Raw genomic sequence first — 24,087 nt, 5'->3', positions numbered from 1 at the left:
ATCAGGTTAGTCTGATGGGGGATTGCCTACTAGGTGTTCAGTGACAGAATTTTATTATTAGATAGTTCACCTGTAGTGTTTTCATTTTGTTTCCTTGTATTTTTAACCTTTTATTCAAACTAGTTATCCCAGAAAGATTGTTTCTTTCAAACTTTCTGACGGTAACACATCTTATTTAAGAAAAAAATGTTTACAATTATAGACAGTAGTTTGTGTGGTGTGGTTTGTGAGATTGCTGCAAACTCCAACTTAACATTACTACAAAACATGCTTTTCTCTGTATGTTCCTACTGTGGGATATTAAAAAAGAATAGAAAAAATAAATTTATTTTGTTGTCAAGGTATAGATTAAGACCATCACCTCGTGGCTTGTAGTTACTGCATAAATATTTCACCTCAGGTGGAAGTCAGCGTAAGCTTTGAGAAGTAATTCCTCTTTTATTAGAACACAGTTTAGCAATGCTAGCTGGCATTTCTAGAGGCATAAATGTTAAAGAATATGAAGTTTGAACTACATTCTTGACTTTTGCTCCAGCAGATAGGTCTTCATTCCTGCCAACGTAAGGCAAAGTGGCAGAACAGCATGATAAATCTTGCGCTTTGTTTATTTAATCCTTGGAAGATTTTCGTGGCATGTTGTTACTTTGGTACCTTTGACAGCATTGTCTTTGTTCTTTAATGCTACATTAAAAACCAACTTTTTTGAAGAGGCATTGTCTCTAACAACTTGTGCAGAAACTTACCAAATTTTGTGTGGTCTTTTGGCTATCAAATGCTATGTATAGATTGACTATAGGTTTCCAGAAAGCTCAATTTTCATTTAGACACTGAACCAAGTGGTCAGCTTTTAGAAGAAAACAAGAAGCAAAAACAAAGGCAATAAAACTTTTTTAATCCAGCAGTCCTATTGATAGAATACTGCTCAAAACCAACACTTCTGAAAAAAACAAAATTAATTGAAGAGTCCTCTGTGATATTCAGTGATGATACAGCTGTGGCCCTCTCCTGACCTATAATTACAAAATGTTGAATCTTACAGTAAGTAAATCTTACTGAATACTTTATTTCTCCAGCACAAATGGACACAGCCAGGGAACATAACTGCCAGGAGAGAAGGCATCTAGTATATTTTTTTTTCTTAGCCCTGAAGTCTCATTGTTTTACAACTTTCCCAATCTTTGATTTTTTTCCCCTATATAACCACAGAGGTAGGCATTATAGCAACAGAAACCATTAAGTACACTTTAAATCTCTTCTCACCAGGAAGCAGATAGATGATAGCACACCAATGCTAGCACGCCAATGCAGTCTTAAGGACAGGTGCTCAATGCTGAGGTACTAGGTCACCCCCCTGTGAATGAACTGAGTTAACAGGACAGGTTTCTGAATACCCGTGAAAAGTTGTCTGCACTGTCCTTTTTCTTATTCTTGAAAGTTCTTAAACTAGTAACCATGTGCCCAACAAATGCTTAACAATGATAAGTGGTAGGGACAAAAGTTAGGAAGAAAACCAAAGGGTGCAGGCAGGAACTACAGCACATACTTAGCTTAGAGAATCTGCCTGGCTAAGTAGACTAGGACTGCTGCCTTCTCCCCAAGATTTTTTCTCCTAGGTACATAACTAGGAAGACAGTCAGGGATATGCACCAGAGTAGGAACAGTTCATACTGCTTGTAATACAATACAGGGAGATGACTGTTCTTTTAGTTCCAACAGAAAAATAAACTGAAATTATTTTCTTGATTGATAATAATCTTGTGGAGATTGGCAGTTCTGTTGTATGCATCTACTACATTCTAGCCCACCTAGCTACCTAAGACTCGCCACAGAAGCCACATCAAAGTATGGATTTTTCTGTGATGGGGTGCACAGTACAAGTTTTGTTTACAGAATTATAAAGAATATGGATCAACATCCCCATCTAGCGTTCACAATTTAAACTGTAACAGTAATCATGATTGCTAGGTTGACATCTAATCATCCAGTACAGAAGATTTTTGTAATGAAAATTTTAAGTAGCAGTTTAGCTTTATGCTCACTCTCAGGGAACTCTACTAATGTGACCTGAACGTGTGCAGCTGTTATTCATAGGTGATTCCTGTACAGTATTTTAAGGAAAAGCATGCTTTTTGTAACAGTCACAAAAGTAAGAGAAGGGGTCACTGGTACATTGCCACTCTCTAACCTCAAATATAGTAGTAAGGAATTCTGTTTCCTCAGGTCTTAGTTATTCTTTCCTTATCCACTTATGGTAACACGTAATAGGCACATCACAAATCAGTTAAACTTTGTTTTGTTTTTAAGTTATCATTAATGCAGAGGCCGGAACAGACAGTGTAATCTGTCTGCACTGGTTCATTTTGCATGAATAGATAGGTCAAGTCTAATTCCACAGCTTAGAGAGGAGGGAATGGAGTTGATCTTTAAACACCTGTTAAGGGCAGTAAGTGCTCTGATGTTTAACACTACCACCTTTTTACAGTGCTCATCACAACAAAACTTACAGTCCATTGTTATGTACTTAACCTGTCTGCAGGAAAAGACATGGATGCCTACAAGTATGCAAGAACCAGCAAACCAAGTCATACATTGTCTGATACAAAAAGGCTGTAATGACACATTATAAAATAGAATTGAGAAGGCCTGCCCTAGGGGAGAACTTTGCATTTCCAATGTAAGCTTCAACTTATCAATCTTCATCAGAACATTACCCCACCCTTTGTTTAGAATGTTATTTCTGCCAGTACTAGTATTTACTGGTTCTGCTTCCCAGTTCTTATTATAAACCCAGTTCAGCTTAGGTTACAAAGGTTTAGCAGGCAAGCCCATGTTTCAGTTTTTTTTTTTTTTTTTTTTACAAAGTTGGGCTGTTTTACACATTGACATAAGTTGTTGAGAGATCTCAGTCCAAATCCTTGCCTTTTTCCTGAACATAGAAACTGGAGTAGATGAGGACAGAACTCACCTGCCAGGAATCTCTACTCCTTTGTCATACCCATGTACAGTGTTGCTCTGTACCAAGAGGGCTTACATGAAGTGTTATTCAATAAAGGCTATGTGAGGACTGTATAGCTAAGTTCAGGAAGAGGTATTTTAAGGATACAAATACACTACCCAAGGTTTGAATAACAGCAACTGTAAGACAAACATGAAAAATTTGAGACATATTGGAGAATGAAGCATGCAACAAGATAACTGAAGGAACACACCCATATTCAGCAGCTGGAAGGAGACTGATAACACTTGCAAGATATCCAAGCTTCAGGAAGGCCAAACTTCAGGAACACAAACAGATGCATTAGTATGACAGTTAAGAACTTTGCTCTTCAACACAGAAGAGATACAGTATTTTACTGTTTTCAATAAAAAAAGTTGGGGGGGCTAATAAATTTTACTGACACTATTTTGGAACAGAAGCTTGAATGAAGTGGTATTTATTACATTAGCTATCTTTTTGAGCGTATAGGAATCTCAAAGAGAACCTTGGATTCTACTGTTTACAGAACAGAATAGCCTTGCAAAACAGATTTGGAATGAATTAGCAGGATAATTTTCCTAATCTTTTAAACTCCTGCTGGAAGACAGTAACAGAAAAACAGCTATTTGAATCACAAAATCAGAAGGCATTGTAAGTTATAGCTCCATTGTATAGTTTTTTGTAAGTTGTTTTGCATTCAAGTAGCCTTACTTAACACTGCCATGTCCTTGCTCATGTATCATCAAGCATAGTTTTAGACAAGACACATCTTCATACATTTAATGATGTAGCTCTCATTTTCACACAAATGCTGAAGCAGTAAGATAATCATTCACTGTTTTAAAGGAGAACAAACACTTCAATGGATTTGCTTTTTTGGTACTTGAAATCACCTTTATTTGTGAGGAACGTCACCCATTCTGCAGTTTCAAATAGATCTTACCAAGGAAAGCGGAAATTTCTCCTCCCCGTGTCCTGCAGTGAGCAGGACTGGCACAGAAAAAAGAAAACTCAACACACTTGGGAGGTTTAGCACCAGCATCCAATAAAAAAGCATTTGATTTCAATTTCAGTTCTTTGGTTGGGTATTTTTCCCTTTTCATTTCAGTTTGATACCAAAAGAAAAACTGAAAAATTCAATACTAGCAAAACATTGACATTCTAAAAAAGAAAAAACCCACAGTTGCTGTTGAAACTGGGGAGGTTGCTCTTTCTGAATCTCGCTCTCTTTCTCTTCATGCATCTGTCTTGCAGGCGTTCCCTGGATCTCAGCTGCTGGTATTGTTTTTAAGTTCTGATATTTCGAATCTTTGCTTTCATCATCGTTGACTATTTATTGCTTGAATATTTCTTTGGTGTTACTTTTGAGTTGTACTTTAGGACACCTGTTGAAAAGATGGATTAAAAATATCACAAAATACGTAACTTAATTTCACTTCACTGTTGAAAAGGTGGGATGTCAGAAGGGTGAGTGTTCTGATTAACAGATTAAGCATAACTGGCATATCCTGTCTATAAACTGAAAATAGAGTATCTTCCTACAGCAAAATAGCACCAATTCATTAACAGATATTACTGAAGATACAGATAAAGCAAGACTTATTCTCACAGAGAGAAAGAACAGTAGACAGTTCCTTGATTCACCTACACAAGGCTCTCAGAAGTTACATGTAACTTACTAGATGACCAGATATATGTGGATACAGCCACAACTCAAAGTACTAGAAATATACACAATCCTGTTTCAGTTGGAGTACAAGACCTATCCATATTCCTTACCTGAGAGATGGTAAAGGTGCCTGGGGAAGCTGGACATTACTCAGCGCCACTCTGCTCCGTCACTGGAGCAGGATTTTCAGCAGGTGTTTCAGTCACCTTTGTCTGAGACACAATAAACCTTGTTAGAGGCAGAGACTAAAAAAATCCCTTCTCTGTTCAGCAGCAGCACCAATATAACCCAGGTTTTTATAGAAGCAAGGAAAAGGAATCTTCAGAAAATATAATTTCAGCATATTTCTTACAGTTAAAGCATTACACAAATCATTTTTGGCACTTTTTTCAATACAGCTCTGACATGGAGGAGACTACCTCAGGTGGATATAGAATGAGAAGTTTGCTCACTAGGTAAAATCTGTTTACAACCTGGATTCATCTAGTTCAAGCAGCTCAGAAAATTGATCCAAAGCTTTCAAAGTTCTTATCCTAGAAAGATAATGGTTTGAGGATATTTGAGGAAGCTTGAGATGTTTCTACCTCAAGAGTGTTAGTGACTCCAACTAAGAATTATCCAGAAGTAATTCCTATCCCACTGCTGGTTCCATTTAAAGTAAGCTGCTCAAAAAATTCATAAGGAACAGGCAATGAAACCAGCTGCCTCTACTGTCAGCATCTTGGAGTCAGCCATCAGTAACCTCCAACACACCAATACACCTGGTAAATCCTCCCAGCAGAACAGAGGCTCATGAATATTTGTATCATCAAAACTCAGTTTCTGCTGAATTGCCAGGAGCATGCTTACCTCTTTCCCATCCTGAGCTGACGCATTGGGTGGACGAGGTCGACGCCGGTAGTTGTATGGGCGCCTATACCCACGGCGAAGTGGCTGCTGACTCATAGCATTGGCTTCATGCTGGTTCTCTTTGTTTTCGGCCTCTCCTGCCACTGGGGCAGGGCGTGGACGTGGGGGACCTCTGAAGAGGCAGGGAAATATGTATTAAGTACAAGGGAATCCTGAGAAGGTTAAACTACCTTAACTTCAGCCTAGAAAAAGACCTCTCTCTAACCAAGTACCATCTTAATGGTTTCAAATACTAGCAAATAATCCCTTTGCAGTTTGGCTGTCATGTACTTTAAGGGAAAAAGTTGTTTCATTGGAATAGGCAAGCAGCCTGGGTGTCTCTTCACCACTGGAATTACATCAGCATGTTCTGCTGCTTGTCTTATAATAAAGAGGTAGTTAGGCCATCTGAACTGCTGGATAAGAGAAGAAACAAGCCAACAGTGGCCACATAACTCTGCCAAGTTAGCCTTGGACTAGCCTAGTCCTATTTGTAATTGAATTGTTTAATTCCTAGGAATTCCTATTACACCTGTGAACCACTTCAGGATATTCCCTCTGAAGTAACTAATACAATGTTGCCCCTCTTCACCACATAAAACAAGGACAAGATTTAGAGAAGCAAGTGAGGTCTGCTGAATTGCATAATAATACAATTCAGCTCCTTAAAAGTAGTCTCTATAAGGAATTATGAAAGACACCAGCAAACACAATCCAGCAGTTATCTTATTTGTCACTCATCCTCCAGGAGGAAACAGGAACAAGTCACAAGAAGTCAGGAATCTGAATAAGCTTTTCTACCTAAAGTTAAAAAGTTGGGCAACATCTCAAGATGATTAACAGTCAGAGGCTGGGTATTTCATATACTGATATTTTGAACTACATTTAATTACTCAATTATGGAATTGCTCTCTCAGTGCAAAAACATGGAAGCTAGAGTGCCATGTCAGAATAAAGACTGAAAAATAAAGAAAAATCCTATGCTGGCCAATTGAAGGGATGACTAACATGTCACTCAAGTTATGCTGCATATCCCATTGGAAAGCATGAGTGCTCACATACAATCTAAACTTTGACTTAACCCAAGAATAGCCTATTTGGTCTTCAAACACCCATTTAGCCCAGTTTTATGGATCCCTACAGGGATCCATTCACCAGCACAGGATACTACAAGTTAACTGAAATGCCACCATAAAATCTAATGGCCTCTAAGAGATAAGGCATGACTTGAATTTTTCCTGAACAGTAAGCTTCTCTCTGTACCTACAAGAGACACCAGTGCTTAGAAACAAGCCTAAGCAACACAGAACTGTGCTAGACACAGACAGACCAGTAGCCCAGCAATGAACCGCAAACTACCACACTACTACATGTGGATGGAACCTACATGAAGTATTAGAGCACACAGTGCCCCTGCAGATACTGGGCCTACCTGTCCCAGATTGAGTGGAATCTGGGTTCACCATTGTTCAAGGAAGCATAAGAGTTCAGCTAGGACGAGAAAGCTTCCAACTCACTTCTATGTTTTGCTCAGTTGTGAGAAGTAACAATACAAAACTTTGCCCTTTCTTGACCTACTCCTAGCTCTGAGTAACATAGTCACATTAAACTGCTCAGTTACCTCCTTACTCTTAGTTATTACACCTTTCTCCTAATTATTAAAATGCTCCTCACCTCTCCCTACCACTCAAATGTACATGAATGTCAGGGAATACAACTTCCTGCTCTAAGCTTTTATAGACTGCATTTATTTACAATGACAAGCAGAGACAATAGTACAAACCTGCGGTAGCGGGGACGATACGTAGGATTCCTATGGACTTGCTGATTAAGTTGTCCTCCTTCTGTGATCCCATCCTTGATTTCTCCCTCAACACCCTGCAAGCAAAAGAAATCAAAAAAGACCAAAACAAAAATGAAGTGTTATCTTTCTTCACAGGTATACATTGACTATATAGCCCAAGGAATTGAATACCAGTTCAGACAGAACAGTAAACCTGTACAAAGATCCCAACACATTAGGTTCTACATTCAAAGCACAGATACCATGCCATAAGGCTTTTGTTTTAGCAAAGTGACAGTGGGGGCAGAACAAGAGTTAACGGATGTTCTTGTTCCTCCTAGGAGCAGATAAAAGAAGTCACCAGCTGATGTTGCCTCCCTCTTTCTAGTGAAAGAGGGAAGCCAACAGTTCTAACACATACAAGAGTGCATTTCAAAACAAATGTCACTGAATTGCAAGAGGTAAATGCATTATGGAAAGGTAGCCATTGATCTGGACACTTCTGAATTACAATAGCTACCTGAAAGTCATCATGCTCAAAGTTGCTTCAGACTGCTTCTGGTTTGGCTCCATTAGAGAAAGCTCTCCCTCACATCTCCCTCCTTCCTATGCATATTCCAGCATAATTATAACTTCTCTCCTCCAACACATGAGCTAACAGTTGGAATCTCAATCAGTTTTAACACACAGTACCAGAAATTAGAAATGATGAAGGCCTATAAGGTCTTGTCAAAAGGACAGCATTCCAGAAGTTAAAGCACCAAAGTTAACAGTAAGGAGGAATGCAAAACCGTTTTCAGCCAAAACCTCTCCTATAGGACTTGACAATCAGCATCACATTCGCTGCTCTTTAAAGATACATAGAAATTCAATATTGCCCTTTAATGGCAGCCTAGGTCCATTCCTCCCTATGGAAGCCTACATTCTCCCTATAGAAACCTGCATTGGAATCTCAGATAAAGAACAACATTTCCCATAGTGACAATGACAAAAAGGATTGACTGAACTTGATGAAGCATTACTGGAAAACAATGCAGACACTGTTTTCCTATTCACCTTGAACTGAGTTTTGATGCTTCAGTATTTTAAGTTTGCTTGGGTTGCACAGCTAGTTGAAAACATTGAATTGCTTAGCCTAAAAGTATCCATAGTTTTCTGCATCCTCTATAGTATCACAAAAATTAATACATTCATTTAACTGAAAGTTACCTAAGTCTGCTGGCCAGAAGTCAAGTATGCTTCCAGAATAAAGCTACTACATTGTTTCACTAACTTCTGATACAGTGTAACCAGAAGCCAGAACTTGAGCTTTGAGATCTCCTTTTATTATACCAATAGTAAATTTATTAAGATTCATTGACTGGGAAAACTTCATTTGTATTATTAAAACATCACTACATCTCTAGCACACAGTCCTGTTCATTCAACATATTCCACTGAAAGCTTCTTAGATACCTGTTAATACATTAGGTTATCCTAAAAGATAAATGTAAAAAAGTATGTATGAAGTTGGCCAGCTTCACTCCACATTTTTCCTCCTACAATAGGCAGACATACTGTACTTTCCATGAAGATATGAAGCTTTATCCTCTCCCCAAATAAGTGTATTTTTAAGCATTAGCTGTAACTGCAAGGTGCTTTTTACTCATCTGCTTCCTCCAATTAATTCATGTTCTTCCACTTCAGTACTGTACAAAAGCTATTGAGTGAGCCATTTATATGTTCACATCTGCACATGAAATGTCAGCCTTTAAAATGTTTCCCAAACAATTTTGCCCATCTCTGACTCATTTGTTCACAGGATTTAGATGACATCATCAGTTCAAGGTTATTCATGATTCATTGACTGTATTAACATTCTGACTACAGCTCCATGTCATGTTTGTTATTACAGTTTGTGGAAGACCACAGCCTCTTTTCTTCAGTGAATGCAGTTAAGAAGCATCTCTGCTTGGAGGGTTCTGTGGAGTCCAATCCAGACAAATGTCCATTGAAGCTGGTTAAAGGATTCATATTCTTGAAGGTTCTTCTCATTCTTGAAGAAAGTCACAGGTGTTCAGAAACAGGCTCAGCAAATTACATCCAGAATACAGACATATTTGAGCTAGCACGGCAAACGATGTATAGCATCTAAAGTTTGCCAAAAAACATGGAGTAAACAAGGATAAATTATCTCTTGCTGGTCCACAAGGCTGAACTACACTGCTAAGTGAAAGCAATTAGAAGTTCCTAAAACCGGAAGACCACTGCATCAAAATTCACCTCAAACTATATCTAAATATTACCGCCATTCATAAGCTATAGCACTGTTTTTTAAGTTATAACACTTTTTTTTTAACCCTTTGCTCTTTAGTAAATAAAGTATTGCTAACATGGAACTGAGTTCTTGAAGAGTCACTTCTGCACCCTAGTAGATCTGAAGTGTATCAGGCCTAGGTACACTGAAATTTCTTTTTCAGATGTGCAACAACAGTTGCTTATAAACAACTGAACTTCCTTGAGACACTTAAGTCTAAGAATAGTGTACTATTGAGTACCCAACAAGTTTCAGAAGAGTTCTGCAAGATAGCTAGATGGAAACACCTCTTCAAGTCCAGCAGTAACACCGTTAGCTCAGCTGTGAACAGTATCACAGAAATAGCGTATACATACTGCTATGGCTTAGACATTGCTACCTTCCTTTCCCCTTCGCTTTACCATTCTGTTCAGATTTGCAGAGGCCTCAAAGAAAAAGGGATATTGGAAAGAAGCCTCTTGAAATACAGTAGATTCGTAGTTGCAATATGAAGAATGTGTTAACTGATACAAGAAAAAAAATCCCCCAAAGAAATAATGCTTCAGAAAAAGGATTCACTCCACTAGGACACTCAGAACGGAGCTTTTACTTTTCAGGCAACTAATCAATCAGTAAGTCAGTAAGGAAGGTCCATCAGAACTGGTCAGCCCTCAGGCTAGCTCAGAACATAAGAACACTCCGCTGCAATACATGAAGAGTTTAGCAGGCATAGCTGCAGTCAAAGCTGGCATTCTTTGAGAACTCATAATTAAGGTCAAAAGTGATGCTTTCTCATGACAATCTTACACATCCAGGTCTATGGAACTAGATATGATAGATTTAGGAGTGCTAAAGATGCTGGCCAACGTCACTGCAGTCACAGTCTCATTCTTTACAAAGAATGGTACGCTAAGGGGGTGGTACTATGCGTCCAAAATCTTAAAAGTAAATTCTGTTCTGCTCTCAGTTCACAGATTACACCAGATCTAGAGGAGATAAGTGCTCTGGTGGGCAGGTCTCACATTCAGGGGAATACCAACAACCTAAATGGAAGGAAAAAGCCTCATGAGCAATAAGCACCCAGGTTAACAACTTTAAGTGAGCATTTGCAGGTTCTGAAGGCTGTAATTCTTCTAGAAGTGGTACCAGAGAAAGACCAGTATGTTTTCAGTTTTCAAGAGGGACCTCATATCAAGCACCAGGTCACAGAGCAGTTAAGGCCTAGTACTGCCCCTCCCAACACTAACATGGGAACTTGGATATAAACAAGCCTAATGAAAAAACAGTACATCACAATTTGTCCCCCTTGTGCGTACTTTCAACTACTGGGATCCAAACAGTGTCACATGCAAGCCAGAGTTTTAGCTGCATGAGTTTCCATTATACATTCAAGAGAATGTCCCTGTGCAAGAACTGAGACTTAATGTTCCCCATGTCCAAGACATGGTCTCACATTATCACTCCTCAGGCAGAAGGAAACAACTACTTTCCATACTCAGCAGTATACAGGGGTGTTAAAGCTTTGATATGTCTGCTCATTTAAAATTTGAAGCAGCTCCAAGATAAAACCAATACTATCAACTAAACCATTCACTAAATACAGTTGAGGGAGATTTTAAGTTTTAGGAAAGCAAAAGGAAACAATACTGGAACATGGGTAGCTGAAGCTAACAAATAAGACTGGAAGCATATCAAAAAGCTGATCAAAACCAAGTGTTCTAGCTCTCTACCACATGGAATGAAAGCTAAAGCTGCAGACTACCTCCACAAAAACAAGGACACTCAGTAATAAGGCATCAGTTACCATCACCAACTTCCAGCAGACTCCAGTACCTCAAAGAACACCTTTCATGTATTTAAGTATCAGTGGTGTCTAACAGGACTAAATAAGAGACCTTGGGATAAACAATATGAACACCTAGACTGTAAGGAAGGGCTTCTGCTTGCCTCCATGCTGCCAACTTTCAAGATCATAAGTTATGCTGCTCAGATGAAAACTTATCCAATATGAAAGTCCTGGAGTTATTTGCACACTCCTGTGTGATAGTGATCACAAATTCAATGGTTAGGAAAAGAGACACTGTCAGGCCTGCACTGTGTTCCAGTTACCAATGCAGCATAAGCACAAAATAGATAGTACTAGTAACCACTAGAACTATAGCCATGTACCACATACTTGGTCTTCTGCAAAATTTTGTAGGAAAAGCTGTTTAGGAAGGCTTACAGATCTTATAAAGAGTGGTTTATAGCTGGTTTAAAGAATGCTTTTCCACCGTACTGATGCAGACAGGGGACTATGAAGGGAAGATATGTTAACATTTCAACTAGTCAAACTACTACCATGCCATGCAAAAACAATGAACTTGTAAAGAAATTAGGTTTTCTAAGCAACCTTCCCAAATGATGGTTATATTACTTTGGGCACTGTAAATATTTTCCATTCCTTCAGGTAAAGGGCATGGTGAACCACCTAGGTGTTTTACTCTTGTGTTTGCTCCTCAAGAAGATACCTTAACACCCAAAAAGATGCTCTAACACCATTCAGAAAGATGCTAAGAAAAAGGCTACAGGACACCCAGTAATAAGACTCAGTATTAACATCAATGATATGCTGGACAAAGCAAAAGTATTCAAGAATATTACTGAAGAACACTAACAACTTAAGCATTAACAGTTTAGCACATGCCACCATTCAGCCTGTTGTTCCATCTCCTGACAAGAATGGAGGACAGCCGAGATAGGACAACCATCACTGAGAAGTCAAACTTACACTCCGAGGTGGTCCACGGCGTCGGCCAAAATAGCCACGTCGATAGCGGCGCCGGTCTGCAGCATAGCGACTTCCTTCTACAGGGACTCCATCTGGACCAGTGACATTAGCTGCTTCTGCACCCTAAAAGGCCAAAAAAAAGTACGCCACAGTTCTGTGAAAAAAGAACCTGAGCCAGAAGAAGAAACAAGGAGAAACTTGTTTGCATAAGTATAACAACAGTTCCCAGCTACATAGATCCCTTCCTCCTGTAGTGCAAAAGCAGGTCTGTTATTCTCACCCTGCAACACAGGAGTTATGACTGCATAAGCTGATGAGTTGAGATCCTACCAGCCAGACTAAGTTCAAAGGGTAGGAAAAAACAGGAAGAAGTCACTAATTAAAGATCCAAAAAACAGCTCAGAAATTGTCTGAGACAGAGAAAGTAGAAGCTCAAGAACCTTCAAGTTCCTTACAGTCATTACGTTAGACTCCAAAACAAATTATTCATGGAAATACATGTATCAGTTGAGGCCTCCAGACTGCTAATGTTAACTGTTCTATCAAGATAAAAATTCTAGGAGCAATAAGATGTGTTTCTAGATCTCTCAGAACTTAATTACACCTCAATAAAGCCATTTAAAAAATGGATCTTCTACAGAGCTCTGAGTGCCACCCAACCCAGGGATCAACACATTAGACAAAACACCAGATGTACAGATAGTGCTCTGTGTAACTTCCCTCGAGAGTGATGGGTACTCCATTACTCTGTATTAATCTTACCTTCTCTCCCTCGACCACGTCAAATTCTACAGTCTCTCCATCACCAACACTGCGCAGATACTTCCGTGGATTGTTTTTCTTTATTGCCGTCTTTAGATAAAGACAAATACATTAGTTAATCTTACTCATTATCTTATTTCTTCCCTCATCTACAGGGAGATGAAGGATTGTATTCTCCTGTTACTGTCTCAACTCTGCATACCAAATCAGTTACCACACCAGAATACTTCAAAAATATTGATCCCCTCCCTCCACTTTCCTATAGTGAGTTCTTACTCCCTATAGTTTTTAGCAAGGTTTACTCCTTGCTCAACACTCATGAGCGTAAAGGTTGCTGCTGCCCCAGGACTCCTCATTTCAAGCCTGCTAAGTATCAAAAACTTTCTGTATTTCCATACACTCAAATGGAGTGCTGGTCTCCTGCAAGCCATACTGAAGTAGCTTCAGCAACAACTATGACCCACTCCTTTAGAGTCACTGGGAGACCTGTTGACCTTCTTTTGTAGGAGGTGGCATTAACTATAAGGTATCATGACAACTCTTTGTAACTAGAGGAGAATTACTAACTATGGAGTAATAAAAAAATGCATTTTACCTAAGCACTGTAAGGGAGACCCCAGAAAGTTAGGAAAGTCCCTGCTGAACACAACAGAATATTACCAGAACAGTCATCTCTTCCAGACAGAGATCCCTGAAATTCTATTAACACTGCTTGGAATCAGAACCAGCTGACATCCTATCCTCTAACCACAGACTCACAGGAACACCCAAACATCCTAGAGTGATTTTCAGCCTATCAGCTATGGATGCTTTTCAGTTAGTAGAATATTTCCAGGATTTCAAAGAGGCATTCATAGCAAGGGAAGGCTACTGCCAGTTCATTAAGTAAAGGTTCACAAACTGAAAGAGATCAGAAAACATTAAACACACATGCATTGTATAAGACAATCTAGGGAACCAGCTTTTTACTGAAGTCCTCTGATTAAAGACCAATCTACTCAAAGTCTCCTGATACAGATGACTTGTTAGCATGAAGGAAATAAATGTAGATCCAGTACATAAAAATGCACAAATCCTGCTTAGGTAGTAAAGTATATTTCCAGAATAAAATAGAGAATTGTAATATCTGTCTGCAGTCTAAGAAAGGCAGGCAGAATGAAGATCAGAGACATTATTACCAGCGCATGGCAACTATAGTCATTCAGTCAACACTAACCCAAAAATATTTCCCACTGAAGTACTAAAAGAAAAATTCTAGTCAATTTAGAGTTGAGCTTGACCAGTTTAGGAAAACTATTTTCATTTGTTGCTGAAAACAATCCCCTTTGTTTCAGGCAACAGGCCAGCCTGTCCTTGTAGCCCTATAGCCCTACATCCATCCAGTTTCTCTGTATACCACAGTGTCCCTGAATGGCTCTTAAGCCTTAGAAGAATAGTGTAGATAGTATTGCTACCAAAGCAAAAAACAATCCAGGAATTTTTCTGATAGGAAAGAAGAAAATAGATAGGAGGAGAATAGATAGGGAAGAGGAAGAGAACGAGCTGCTCCAGTACATTCTTTTGTGAACCACCACAACAAGCAGAGACTCCCACCTTCAGCCAGGACAGCTTTGTTTGCTTTCTTGCTGACATCTTAGTAACTGCCCCATTACTAAAAATCACCTGGAAGTCCTAGGTTTTCCATAAACGCTAAGTACTAACACTAAAATTGTTACCTTCACTGTAGAATAGGGTTTAATTATTTCACTACCATTGAGCTGAGACAACTGACATGACTCTGAAGTCTCACACTCTGCACATGATGTATGTCAACAAGCTGCATTTCAAACTCCTCCCCTTCATTGCTTCATTGTAAGGGCAGGGGAAAGAAGACTAGACATCCTTTCAGCAGAGGGTGTACTTAATCAACCTATTCAAACTTTGAAGAAAGATAATGGCAGATTAAATCAACAGGATTTCATGTGTACTGTTTCAGACTTACAGACAAAAGCTTCAGGATTCAGATTTGCAATTGAATGATCTGTCAGTAGGTGATAGAGACTGCCACGCAGTAGGCTGGGGTGTTTATTCATAAAAGCCTAGACGAATAATTTTGAGAATATCTCTAAACTTAACAGTAAGTGGATGGCTTTACTACTATCTCAGCTGTAGGTAAACACTGAAGAAATAAGCTGCTAACAAGCCTAAGCTCCAAGCATAGATAAAAGACTTTTACTCTGTATATCCAGAGAGGAGAGAACACTATTCTCCCTGTTACTGTTCACCACCATTCTGCAGGCTTAAGCGCCTTTGTGTTGACACAGGCAGCACTGAACAATTAACACAAAGCCCTTCCTTTCCCAAGGGAACACTGATGAACAGACAGCTATGATAAACTTCAGAGCTAGTTCAGTACTTTGTTTGGAAGAGTTCTGTACCCTCATGATATCACCACATCATGTGCACATCCAGCATTGTCACAGTGATAGCCAAAATTTGTTGCATCAGTTACTGGTACATCTATACCAGCTTGCACTACAAACACTGCATGAAGATACAGTCTGGTTATATGGAGAAAAAGATTACTCTTCTGCTGCACAAGCTTCCCCTCACTGCTTCTTGAGGCAAGCTTGAAGCAAGTCAGACTTCTCTAGCTACCTACACTTTTTTTAATGGTGTTAAAATTACAGAACCCCCTCCCCCTTCCCTCTCACACTCCTTTATGAGTGAGTGCCGGAATGCCCACTGCTTGCACTGCACCTAACTGACACCGTGCCCTCAACAGCACCTCACATGAGCAAACTACACAAGGACAACAGGCAAGACAAAGCCAAACAAGCCTTGCCCTTCCCCAAACCACTGCTCAGGTCCCCCACAAGACAAAGGGTTAATTCAAAGCAAGCCAGGCATGCCCTAAAGAGAAAAGCATTTTAATCTGTGCTCATTTATAAATAGCATCCAATAGACACTCACTGAGAGTTAACCCCCATTCCAATCATGAGACCAGGCTGTTCCCTCCCCACTATGTGTGTGCTGGGGGAGGAGGAGGAGGGTGTATCTGTTCAACTAGGTCAACCTTATTCTAAAGGGATTAGATGTATAATCCAGCCCCTCCCCGGGCAGGGCGTGGGGGAAGGGGAGGAGGAGCTGCACAGGCACTAACACAGAACAGCGAGGGAGCTGCTAGCAGGATGTTTGCTTAGCCATGTTTGAATTGCCTTCCTTACAGATTTGCCTTCCTCACACCCCTCCCTGCCCGGCAGCTCCTGCCTGAGTGGCCAGGCAGCACTCCCCAGCACCACACAGGGGCACCAGAGCAGAAGCCCCAGCCAGGACACCGCGAGCAAGGACCTCCTCTCACTGCATCACCAAGTGGAGAGCAGACCCATCACTCCTTCACACCCCCGCTTCCTGCCATTGTCCACGTACCGGAACAGCTCAGGATGGAAAAGTTTAGGAACATCTGATCACAGCTGACGTAAGCCACATCTGGAGGAATCTACACTGCCATACAGAGCCCCCAAACAGGTTTAATTAGATGCAGGCTTGCATGTGATGTGGTATTTCTGAGACACCAAGCCAGTTTTGCTCAGTGCTCATGCCTACAGCACCTCATCTTCCACAGATGAAAATCAAGTTCTCACTACCACCAGTTTACATGCAGGTAAATAATCATCTCCAAGGGTGAGACAAGACAGCAGATAATAGCATCCTGCTGTGGGCCTTCATTGTTTTGAGTCTTCACAAGCAGTCTTGAAGAAAAATACTGATCTGTGTCATGTTGTCATCAGTAGGACAGCTGGTTATCTTCACAAACATCTCAGGGAGACACTGTTTGCCTTCAAGACAGTTTTACAGTGCTGCCTATTCAAAACACCTTTCAGTTATGGGAACTCTTCCCATCTTGCTCCACACACAGATGCTATACCAGCAGCCAGAAGGGAGTATATCAGTGTGCACACAACACATGTTCATTAAGGAAGGAGGTTAAGTGTTAGAAATTTGTATATGAATTAAGACCTCTTGAGAAGCTTGTATACACGTTGAGAGCTCCTGCTCCCAGACCACTAACTAAGCTGGGAATACTTCCTGGTATCTTCACTTATTACAGGCATGAGTCTTACTCCCTCCTGGTTCTACCCATTTTAGGGATAATGGGTCTAAAACCTTGACCCAGAGAAACAGCCTGGTGTATGTAGTCACGAAGCTACAGGAGCTAAACTGACCCTTGATGTTTACCAAGATGTTTAACTACATATGCACATACCCTCTCCATCTATAACCAACTCTGAGTCCAAGTTCACCAGCTACATTTCATGGAAATACTGTCACACCATGAAGAAAGCTCTGCTTTTAAGGCTCACGTGGCCTGAAGACCTTTCACAGGGACAAGCTCCAAGGATAGTATTTCATTTGCTGGTAAAGTCTCAGATGATGCAAAACCAGATCTATGCCAGCCAATTGGTTTACATCAGCGTGGAAGCAGCATCCTCTGCCTTCCCATTAGCTGTCCGGGACCCAAGACTCACGATACAAACTTAGAACAGCCTACTGACAGTTCAAGGAGGGTTAGCCAATGCAGGCTGCTTGGCAATCTCTCCCTACTTGGGCACACTTGGCACATAGTCTTCCTCCCCTTCTTCCTGAGAACAGCTGCCTCATGCAGCAACAGCTGATGGCAACCCAGCCTGGTCAAGAGCCAGACTAGATCACTTTCTCTCCAATACCAGGGAGGGCAGACAGAACAGACCTGAAAGTGAAAAAAAGGCTGGGAAGAAACAGAAGACACAGGAGGAGCATGATGAAGTGTGGGAAGGGAAGAAGGACAAACAGCAAAGTATTTACAAAACATAGGAAGTCTCCCTGAGGGTGGGGGAGAAGTTTAGTGTTCAAATCAGAGCAGACAAAAGACAGCATGAAGGTTTATAATATCTACTCCTTCAATTATGACTTCAGAGAGAAAGAAAACATACCCTCCTATTCCTCCCCAAAATGCATGCCAAGATGTGATATTTGGAGTAAGTATTCTAAGGAGCAGCAAAGATTAGTTGACCTCAGCCACCCAGCTATTCCAGAAGCTGCACAAGAAGCCTACCACAGGCCAAGGATAACACACATCTGCAAGTATAATTACTGCTCTCTTACCTGATGAACAAACACATCTTCTTTGGTATCATTTCTGTGAAAAGAAAGTGATAAGTCATAAGACTTCACACTAACATACTTCGATAGAAATCCCTGACTTTACAAGTAAAAAACCTCCTTTCCCCCAGGCTGTTGTACATCCCCTGAATTCCACACATTCTGTATAAGTCTGTACTATCAAGACCTTGCTCTGAATTTCCAGTCACATGTTTAAGAGCAGAAAGTCCCCCCCCCCCCCCCCTCCAGCTCTTCTTAAAGATGGGGTGGACAGGAGGGAGGTTCCCTGTAACCTGCAGTGTAGCATTCAGTATTTTGTTTCAACACAGGACAGAGTTATGACTAGACTACTTGCCTATCACTATTCCATCCCCCCCCCCCTCCCCCCCCCATCTTCTACAGGGCCTGCAACCTGAGCTGCTAATCCTAGAGGTCAAGGAAGACTATCAACAGGACTGGCCACAGCTGTTAACAGAGCTCTTCTTTCAGAGAAACTCTAGGCAACTCCACACAAGAGGCACTAGGAGCATCCACTGGTGAGGGAACCAGAAAAGAAGTCATTAGATTGTCTAGATTACACCAGCCAGTTCAGACTCCTGCAAGCAAAACATGATGTCAGAGACCTTGATTCTGTATTCCCATACAGCAGAAACAGCCTGGACCCTACAGTCTGGTCACTCAATTCTCTGCAGAGGGAATGGGTAGGTCCCTCACAAAGACTTTGTGAAGATATGTCATCGTAACTCTCCTGTGCTTGGTCTGACTGACTTCAGCTTGGCGTAGCAACTGGTTAGCTGTCTCAATGTCCAGCTGAAGGCTCCCACTTTCAAGTGCTACAAAAGAGCATTTCCTAATTCAAGCTCTTTTATATACAGCCAGGTAATAGTGACCAGATACTGGAATAGTAATTCCAGTATTTCCGGTACTGGAACTGGCTTCAGATCCATGAAACAGCACTCTCTCATTCTACAGTGTCCAACTTGCAGGACAAAAATGAAGTGCCAGGTATGTCTTTTGCAAGACAACTGTTCCATGCAGGGGCCTTATTTCTCATAACTCATACAAGAGATTTAAGTTCCTCAACACCACAGATATTCCAGCCTTAAAAGCTGGAATTCCCTCCAGTAACTTGGAAGTACTGGTCTCAAACACGTAAGGCTGGAATGTGATGAACCTGACTTACAGCTCAGTTATTACTGGTGCCATTCAGATATTCATTTATATTTAGAGAATGAAGATCTGTGAACCCAGGCCTAGAATATCTTCACATGACAGAAGCTCTAATTGCATTTAGAATGGGTGTTTTGACTAGTCTCTAAACACACTTGATTTTTTTTTTTTAAAAAAAAAAACCTCCCCCATCCTCCTGCCTTCCTCACATCTTTAAAAGAAATCCAGGTAGCCATGAAAGACCATACAGCTAATTAGAATTGAGGTATGTTTACTCAGACTACATTTGTACAGTTTGACCACCCTCCCCCTTGTGTTGGCCCTCCCCCACACACACTTTCTACAAAGGGTACATGGTACAAAGAGGCCCAGAGAGGGCATCCAATTTTACTAAATGCCTGGCCAACCCCAGCCACTAACCACATGAGCCTGTAGTCAGCTCTGTTGCAACTAATGTATGGCATATTATCTGTACCACAAGTCTTAGTACATTGTGCATACAAAATAGTTTAAACATACCTGTTGATAAAGCCATATCCATTTCTCACATTGAACCACTTGACGGTGCCAAGAACTTTTGTGGCTGGAAAGAAAAGTTAAAGTTGCTCTAGAACATAAATATAGAAGTGATTCTATGATAAGTATTACAAAAATACTTTTATACCTGCCCATGAAGTCAGCCTAGAGTGATTCTGCTCCCGTAATGCTTAAGGTGTACCTTCATCTCTATTTCAGTTTACACTAATGTGGTAGCAGGCATTAGTGCCTTAAGTTACTGTTCTTCATTAAGAAGTTAGCATGCAGCATCTAAAAATGAAGCCCGGCTCTATTTTCAGAATTGGCCATTCATTCCTTCTCTATTTCTTATTGCAGAAACAGGCAATGAAGCTGTAAACCTACCATCCACCACTTCTTTTAGTTCAGTAGCTATGTTTCACATCTAGCTGAAGCTATTTAGAAGTCTCTGCTTTCACTCAGTGTCACGCTTTCTTCACTGGAAAAGCAGACTAAAGAAGCAGTATCACAGACACCACACAACTCTCATTTGAGAAAGGCAGCACATCTTTATTTTGGATGAGCTCTTTCTTGCCTTGTCAACCTCACCCTAACGAAAAGAGCCCAACATTTGTTTTTCCTTTTTATTCCTACTTCTGGAAGCCTTCCATGAAATATCAGCTATAAACTGACCAACTACATGTCCTGAGGCTTCTAGGAAGAAGACAAGCTCCTGTCTCATACAATACCAAATTTGCATCTTATGTAGAAGCCGTACTGCAGTGTTTTATAGGATCTGGTGAAACCTGTTCCTCCAACATATAGGTTCCTCCTGTGGGAGGAACTCAAGAGTGATGGAAGAAGTTCAGCCTCTCCTTCCCTGTCAGCAACTGGGTGGGGACAGCAAACTTGTACTTTCCAAACCTGTAGGAAAGAGAATTTTGGGCTCTATTCTTTAATAGATGTTATTTACTACATAGCTTGACCACACAGTTATACTATGTAATGTACTGTGCCACACAGTCATCCTATAATTTATACAGCAGATACCTCAAAGTGGTCTCATCAGGCAAATGCCTACTTGCTAAGAGCCTGTCATATGTTCCTGAAAAATAAGCATCAATTAAAGGAAAAACGTCTAGAGACAATCTTCAGTTCATAAGTCCAAGCCAGTCTCTGCTACAGGCTGGAACATACTACAAACAATTAAGTTCATTTGCTTTACACCCGCATTCTTGTCCACGAACATTCACTAGGCAATTACACAGCTAGACAGACTTTCAGTCCCATACAGTCTTGCCATTCTCATATACCTGAGAGACAAGAAGAGTGACCACCTCCCCCTCTCAATACACAGCTATAGAAGCAGTGTTCGCTGGTAGCAGTCCATTGTTGTACTGTTGCTGTGGTCTACTTGAAAATAGTAACGGACTATTTACCATACCATTACTATTTATTCACTTTTAAGAAGTGAAGGTTTTGGCAAATGTTCATATTTAGAATAAACAAAACCAAATTAAGACGGAGACTGTTATTAGAGAGAAGACTACCTAATACAGCATCCATTCCCAGTTTTCTCCTTATTTTCAAGAGATAAAAATCAAGTTTCACTGCCTAGCATTGACTGTGCAACAATAACTATCTTTGGCATCAACATTTATAGCTGTGCTTTCAGGGTTTAGTTTCATGGGGACATCACTGGGTACAGACACTTACTGCTAACATGAAGACACCGTATACATCCAAAAGCTCACTGCACAAGTCAGAGGGAAAGAAGTGAAGGGGGTGGGGAACAAGCACACTAACAGGGGCTAGTTGTACGTGCAGGTTTTAGCCTGCTGTAATAAACAAGGCTAATACCACTGATTCCCTCACGATCATCCTTTTCCTCCCCCTCAAAATAGCCATTGAATCTGTTGGCCTATTTCAATCAGATTAGGAAGAGAAGCCCGGAAGTCTATGAGAAACCCTCAGAAAAGCCAGAAAACTGGTGTGGTGTAAGGAACAGCAGTCAAACCTCTGTGTGGCCAGCTGGCTGCTGACAAATGGAAATCCACACACGTGGTTTCAGAGCTGGCTAGAACAACACCATTTTGAACAAGCTGTCAAAAATATACTGTAGACTTCCATCAGTCTCTAAGATGCATACTGGGGAAACATTCCTTATCTGCACTAGTCTCACAGTCTCCCCTAAGTATTACTGTGAGGGGAAGAACATCAGACAATAGCATTATACTCCACGTGACCATGGCACAGACATTGTTAAGCCCAAGCTGTCATAGTGGAGAGATCAGGCAGGAAGAAGGACAAGCCCAGAGGAAACCATAACCAGTTTTACTGACAAAGATAGTTGATGCAATGAGTCCTATTCCACTAGGGAGCAGGAGTCCATGTATTTCCAAGAGACACCGTACACCTATCAGAGGAAACAATTATCAACTACTCCTACCCATGCCCAAATTGCTAAGTTAATGAAAACATGACTAAGAAAAATAGAGGAGAAAGATGATTAATCTTTGCCCTTACACCTAGAAGGTCAGACTCTCAGTGCACGTCTCAGACCTTGCTTCTAATGGGATCTTTTTAAGAAGAGACTTAAGTGAGCATGCTTACAAGACCTTTAGCAGGGACATTTGAGGTAGGCAGGTATTTAAGTCCATTCTGAATTGCCATCAATGGTCATTTTCTCACAACTCCTAAAAAGCTTGTCCAGCAATAAGACCAGTTTGCAAAAGCATTGTTGTGATGGGTTATGTTCCCTGCTAGACCAGAAAAAGCGTTTATGCTTTCACTCTCCCACCAAGCAATAGCAAAAGGTGGGCTAGATAAAAACATCACTAAGAGCGAAGCAAGCCGCGTTAAGGCCAGAAGCAGCCAGATGCACCAAAAGATACCGGTGTGCCTCAACTCATTAGTCACAGATCTGATAACAGAAGAGGAAAAAAACACGCAGGCTGTACCTACAGCTGCTTTGCTACCCTCCTTCCTACCCCAGCGCCTGTACCTGCCACACTGTGACCTCAATCTGCCTTGAAATGATGCTGCCTTCGTCAAGTTCAGGACTCGGCACTCTCTTTTCGGAGGAGATGTTGTGTTAGCAAAGTTCAGGACTGTGCACTAGCAGCCAGCCTCACCTTCATCTTGCTAGCCTCCCAAAGTCGCGCAGTTGTACGTAGTAGGTTATAAATAAGATTAACCGGGTATAAATAGCAGCCTATTTCCACTAGAACTGCTTCGCTGCAGCCTGGCCCTTTTCAACAGGTTGATCCAGTTTAATCGCAGTCGGGAAAACAAGGCACGCCGCCACGCTGGGCTCGAGCATGTGGAAGGCAACTCGGCAGACACCTCCCCGCCGGCTGCCGATGAAGCAGCGGGCTAAGAGGAGCCCCCACAGGGGCCGCGGGCGCAGCGGGCGGGCAGCCCGCCCAGCCCCGGGCTCCTGACTCACGGAGCGGAGGCGGGGAGCGGCGGGGGGGGGGGGGGGGGGGAGGACGGGGATGAGGACAGCGGCACCGCCCGTCCCGGCCACGTGCAGCCCCGGTACTCACCCAGCACTTTCTTCTCCGTCTCCGCCGCCCCGGTGGTGGCGGAGGCAGCGGCGGGGGCAGCGGCTGCAGCAGCACCGGGCGCCTCGGTGGTCGTGGTGGCGGCAGCGCCGCCGGGGCTCCTGGGCTTGGCGTCCGGGGCTGCTGCGGTCGGCGCCGGGGTGGCTCCGTCGGCCGCCGTGGTGGTGGTGGTGGTATTGGTATTGGTGGTGTCGGTGGGCGCCGTGGCGGCAGGGCTGTTCTCCGCCGCCTCGCTCATGGCGGCAGGGCGGGTCGGGTGCGCGGCGCTCGGCGGGCGTCCCGGGGCCGGCGCTGGGTCTTACTGCCCCAAAATGGCCCCGCCGAACTTTTAACGCAGGCCGCGGGGGCTGGCGCCGCCGCCTCGTTTGCATTTAAAGGGGAAGCGTCCGCCGGGCTGGGCGGCGCTCGGGTGGCGGTGCCCAGACTGACTGCGAAGAAGGCTCGGGCTGAGTGTGCATTGGCAAGCCGTGTGGAGTCGTTAAGGTTGGAAAAGACCTCCAAGGTCATCTGCTCCAACCATCCCCCTACCACCAATGTCACCCACCAAACCATGTCCCTAAGCACCACGTCCAACCTTTCCTTGAACACCCCCAGGGACGGTGACTCCTCCA

General features: G+C 41.9%; 1 protein-coding gene across 3 annotated transcripts; it reads right to left on the bottom strand.

Annotated features, from left to right (window-relative positions):
- Positions 1 to 3,844: 3,844 nt before the first annotated feature.
- YBX3 (Y-box binding protein 3) lies at positions 3,845 to 23,789 on the bottom strand. Of its 3 annotated transcripts, none has more exons than XM_035312728.1 (10): positions 23,660 to 23,758; positions 23,459 to 23,620; positions 19,935 to 19,998; positions 18,249 to 18,282; positions 13,125 to 13,214; positions 12,363 to 12,485; positions 7,318 to 7,412; positions 5,496 to 5,667; positions 4,757 to 4,858; positions 3,845 to 4,362 (listed from the first exon to the last, which is right to left on the bottom strand). In XM_035312728.1, the coding sequence occupies exons 1-9, from the start codon at positions 23,712 to 23,714 to the stop codon at positions 4,793 to 4,795; spliced, it is 861 nt and encodes a 286-aa protein (XP_035168619.1). In that variant the 5' UTR covers positions 23,715 to 23,758; the 3' UTR covers positions 3,845 to 4,362; positions 4,757 to 4,792. The 3 variants fall into 3 exon arrangements, with proteins under 3 accessions (XP_035168619.1, XP_035168628.1, XP_035168609.1); XM_035312737.1 differs by having other exon boundaries at positions 23,459 to 23,558; positions 23,634 to 23,729; XM_035312718.1 differs by having other exon boundaries at positions 23,459 to 23,789.
- Positions 23,790 to 24,087: the final 298 nt, after the last annotated feature.

This window comes from Oxyura jamaicensis, chromosome 1 (genome assembly GCF_011077185.1).
Source record: "Oxyura jamaicensis isolate SHBP4307 breed ruddy duck chromosome 1, BPBGC_Ojam_1.0, whole genome shotgun sequence".
NCBI lineage: Eukaryota > Metazoa > Chordata > Aves > Anseriformes > Anatidae > Oxyura > Oxyura jamaicensis.
This window is presented reverse-complemented; position numbering and strand designations above follow the sequence as displayed.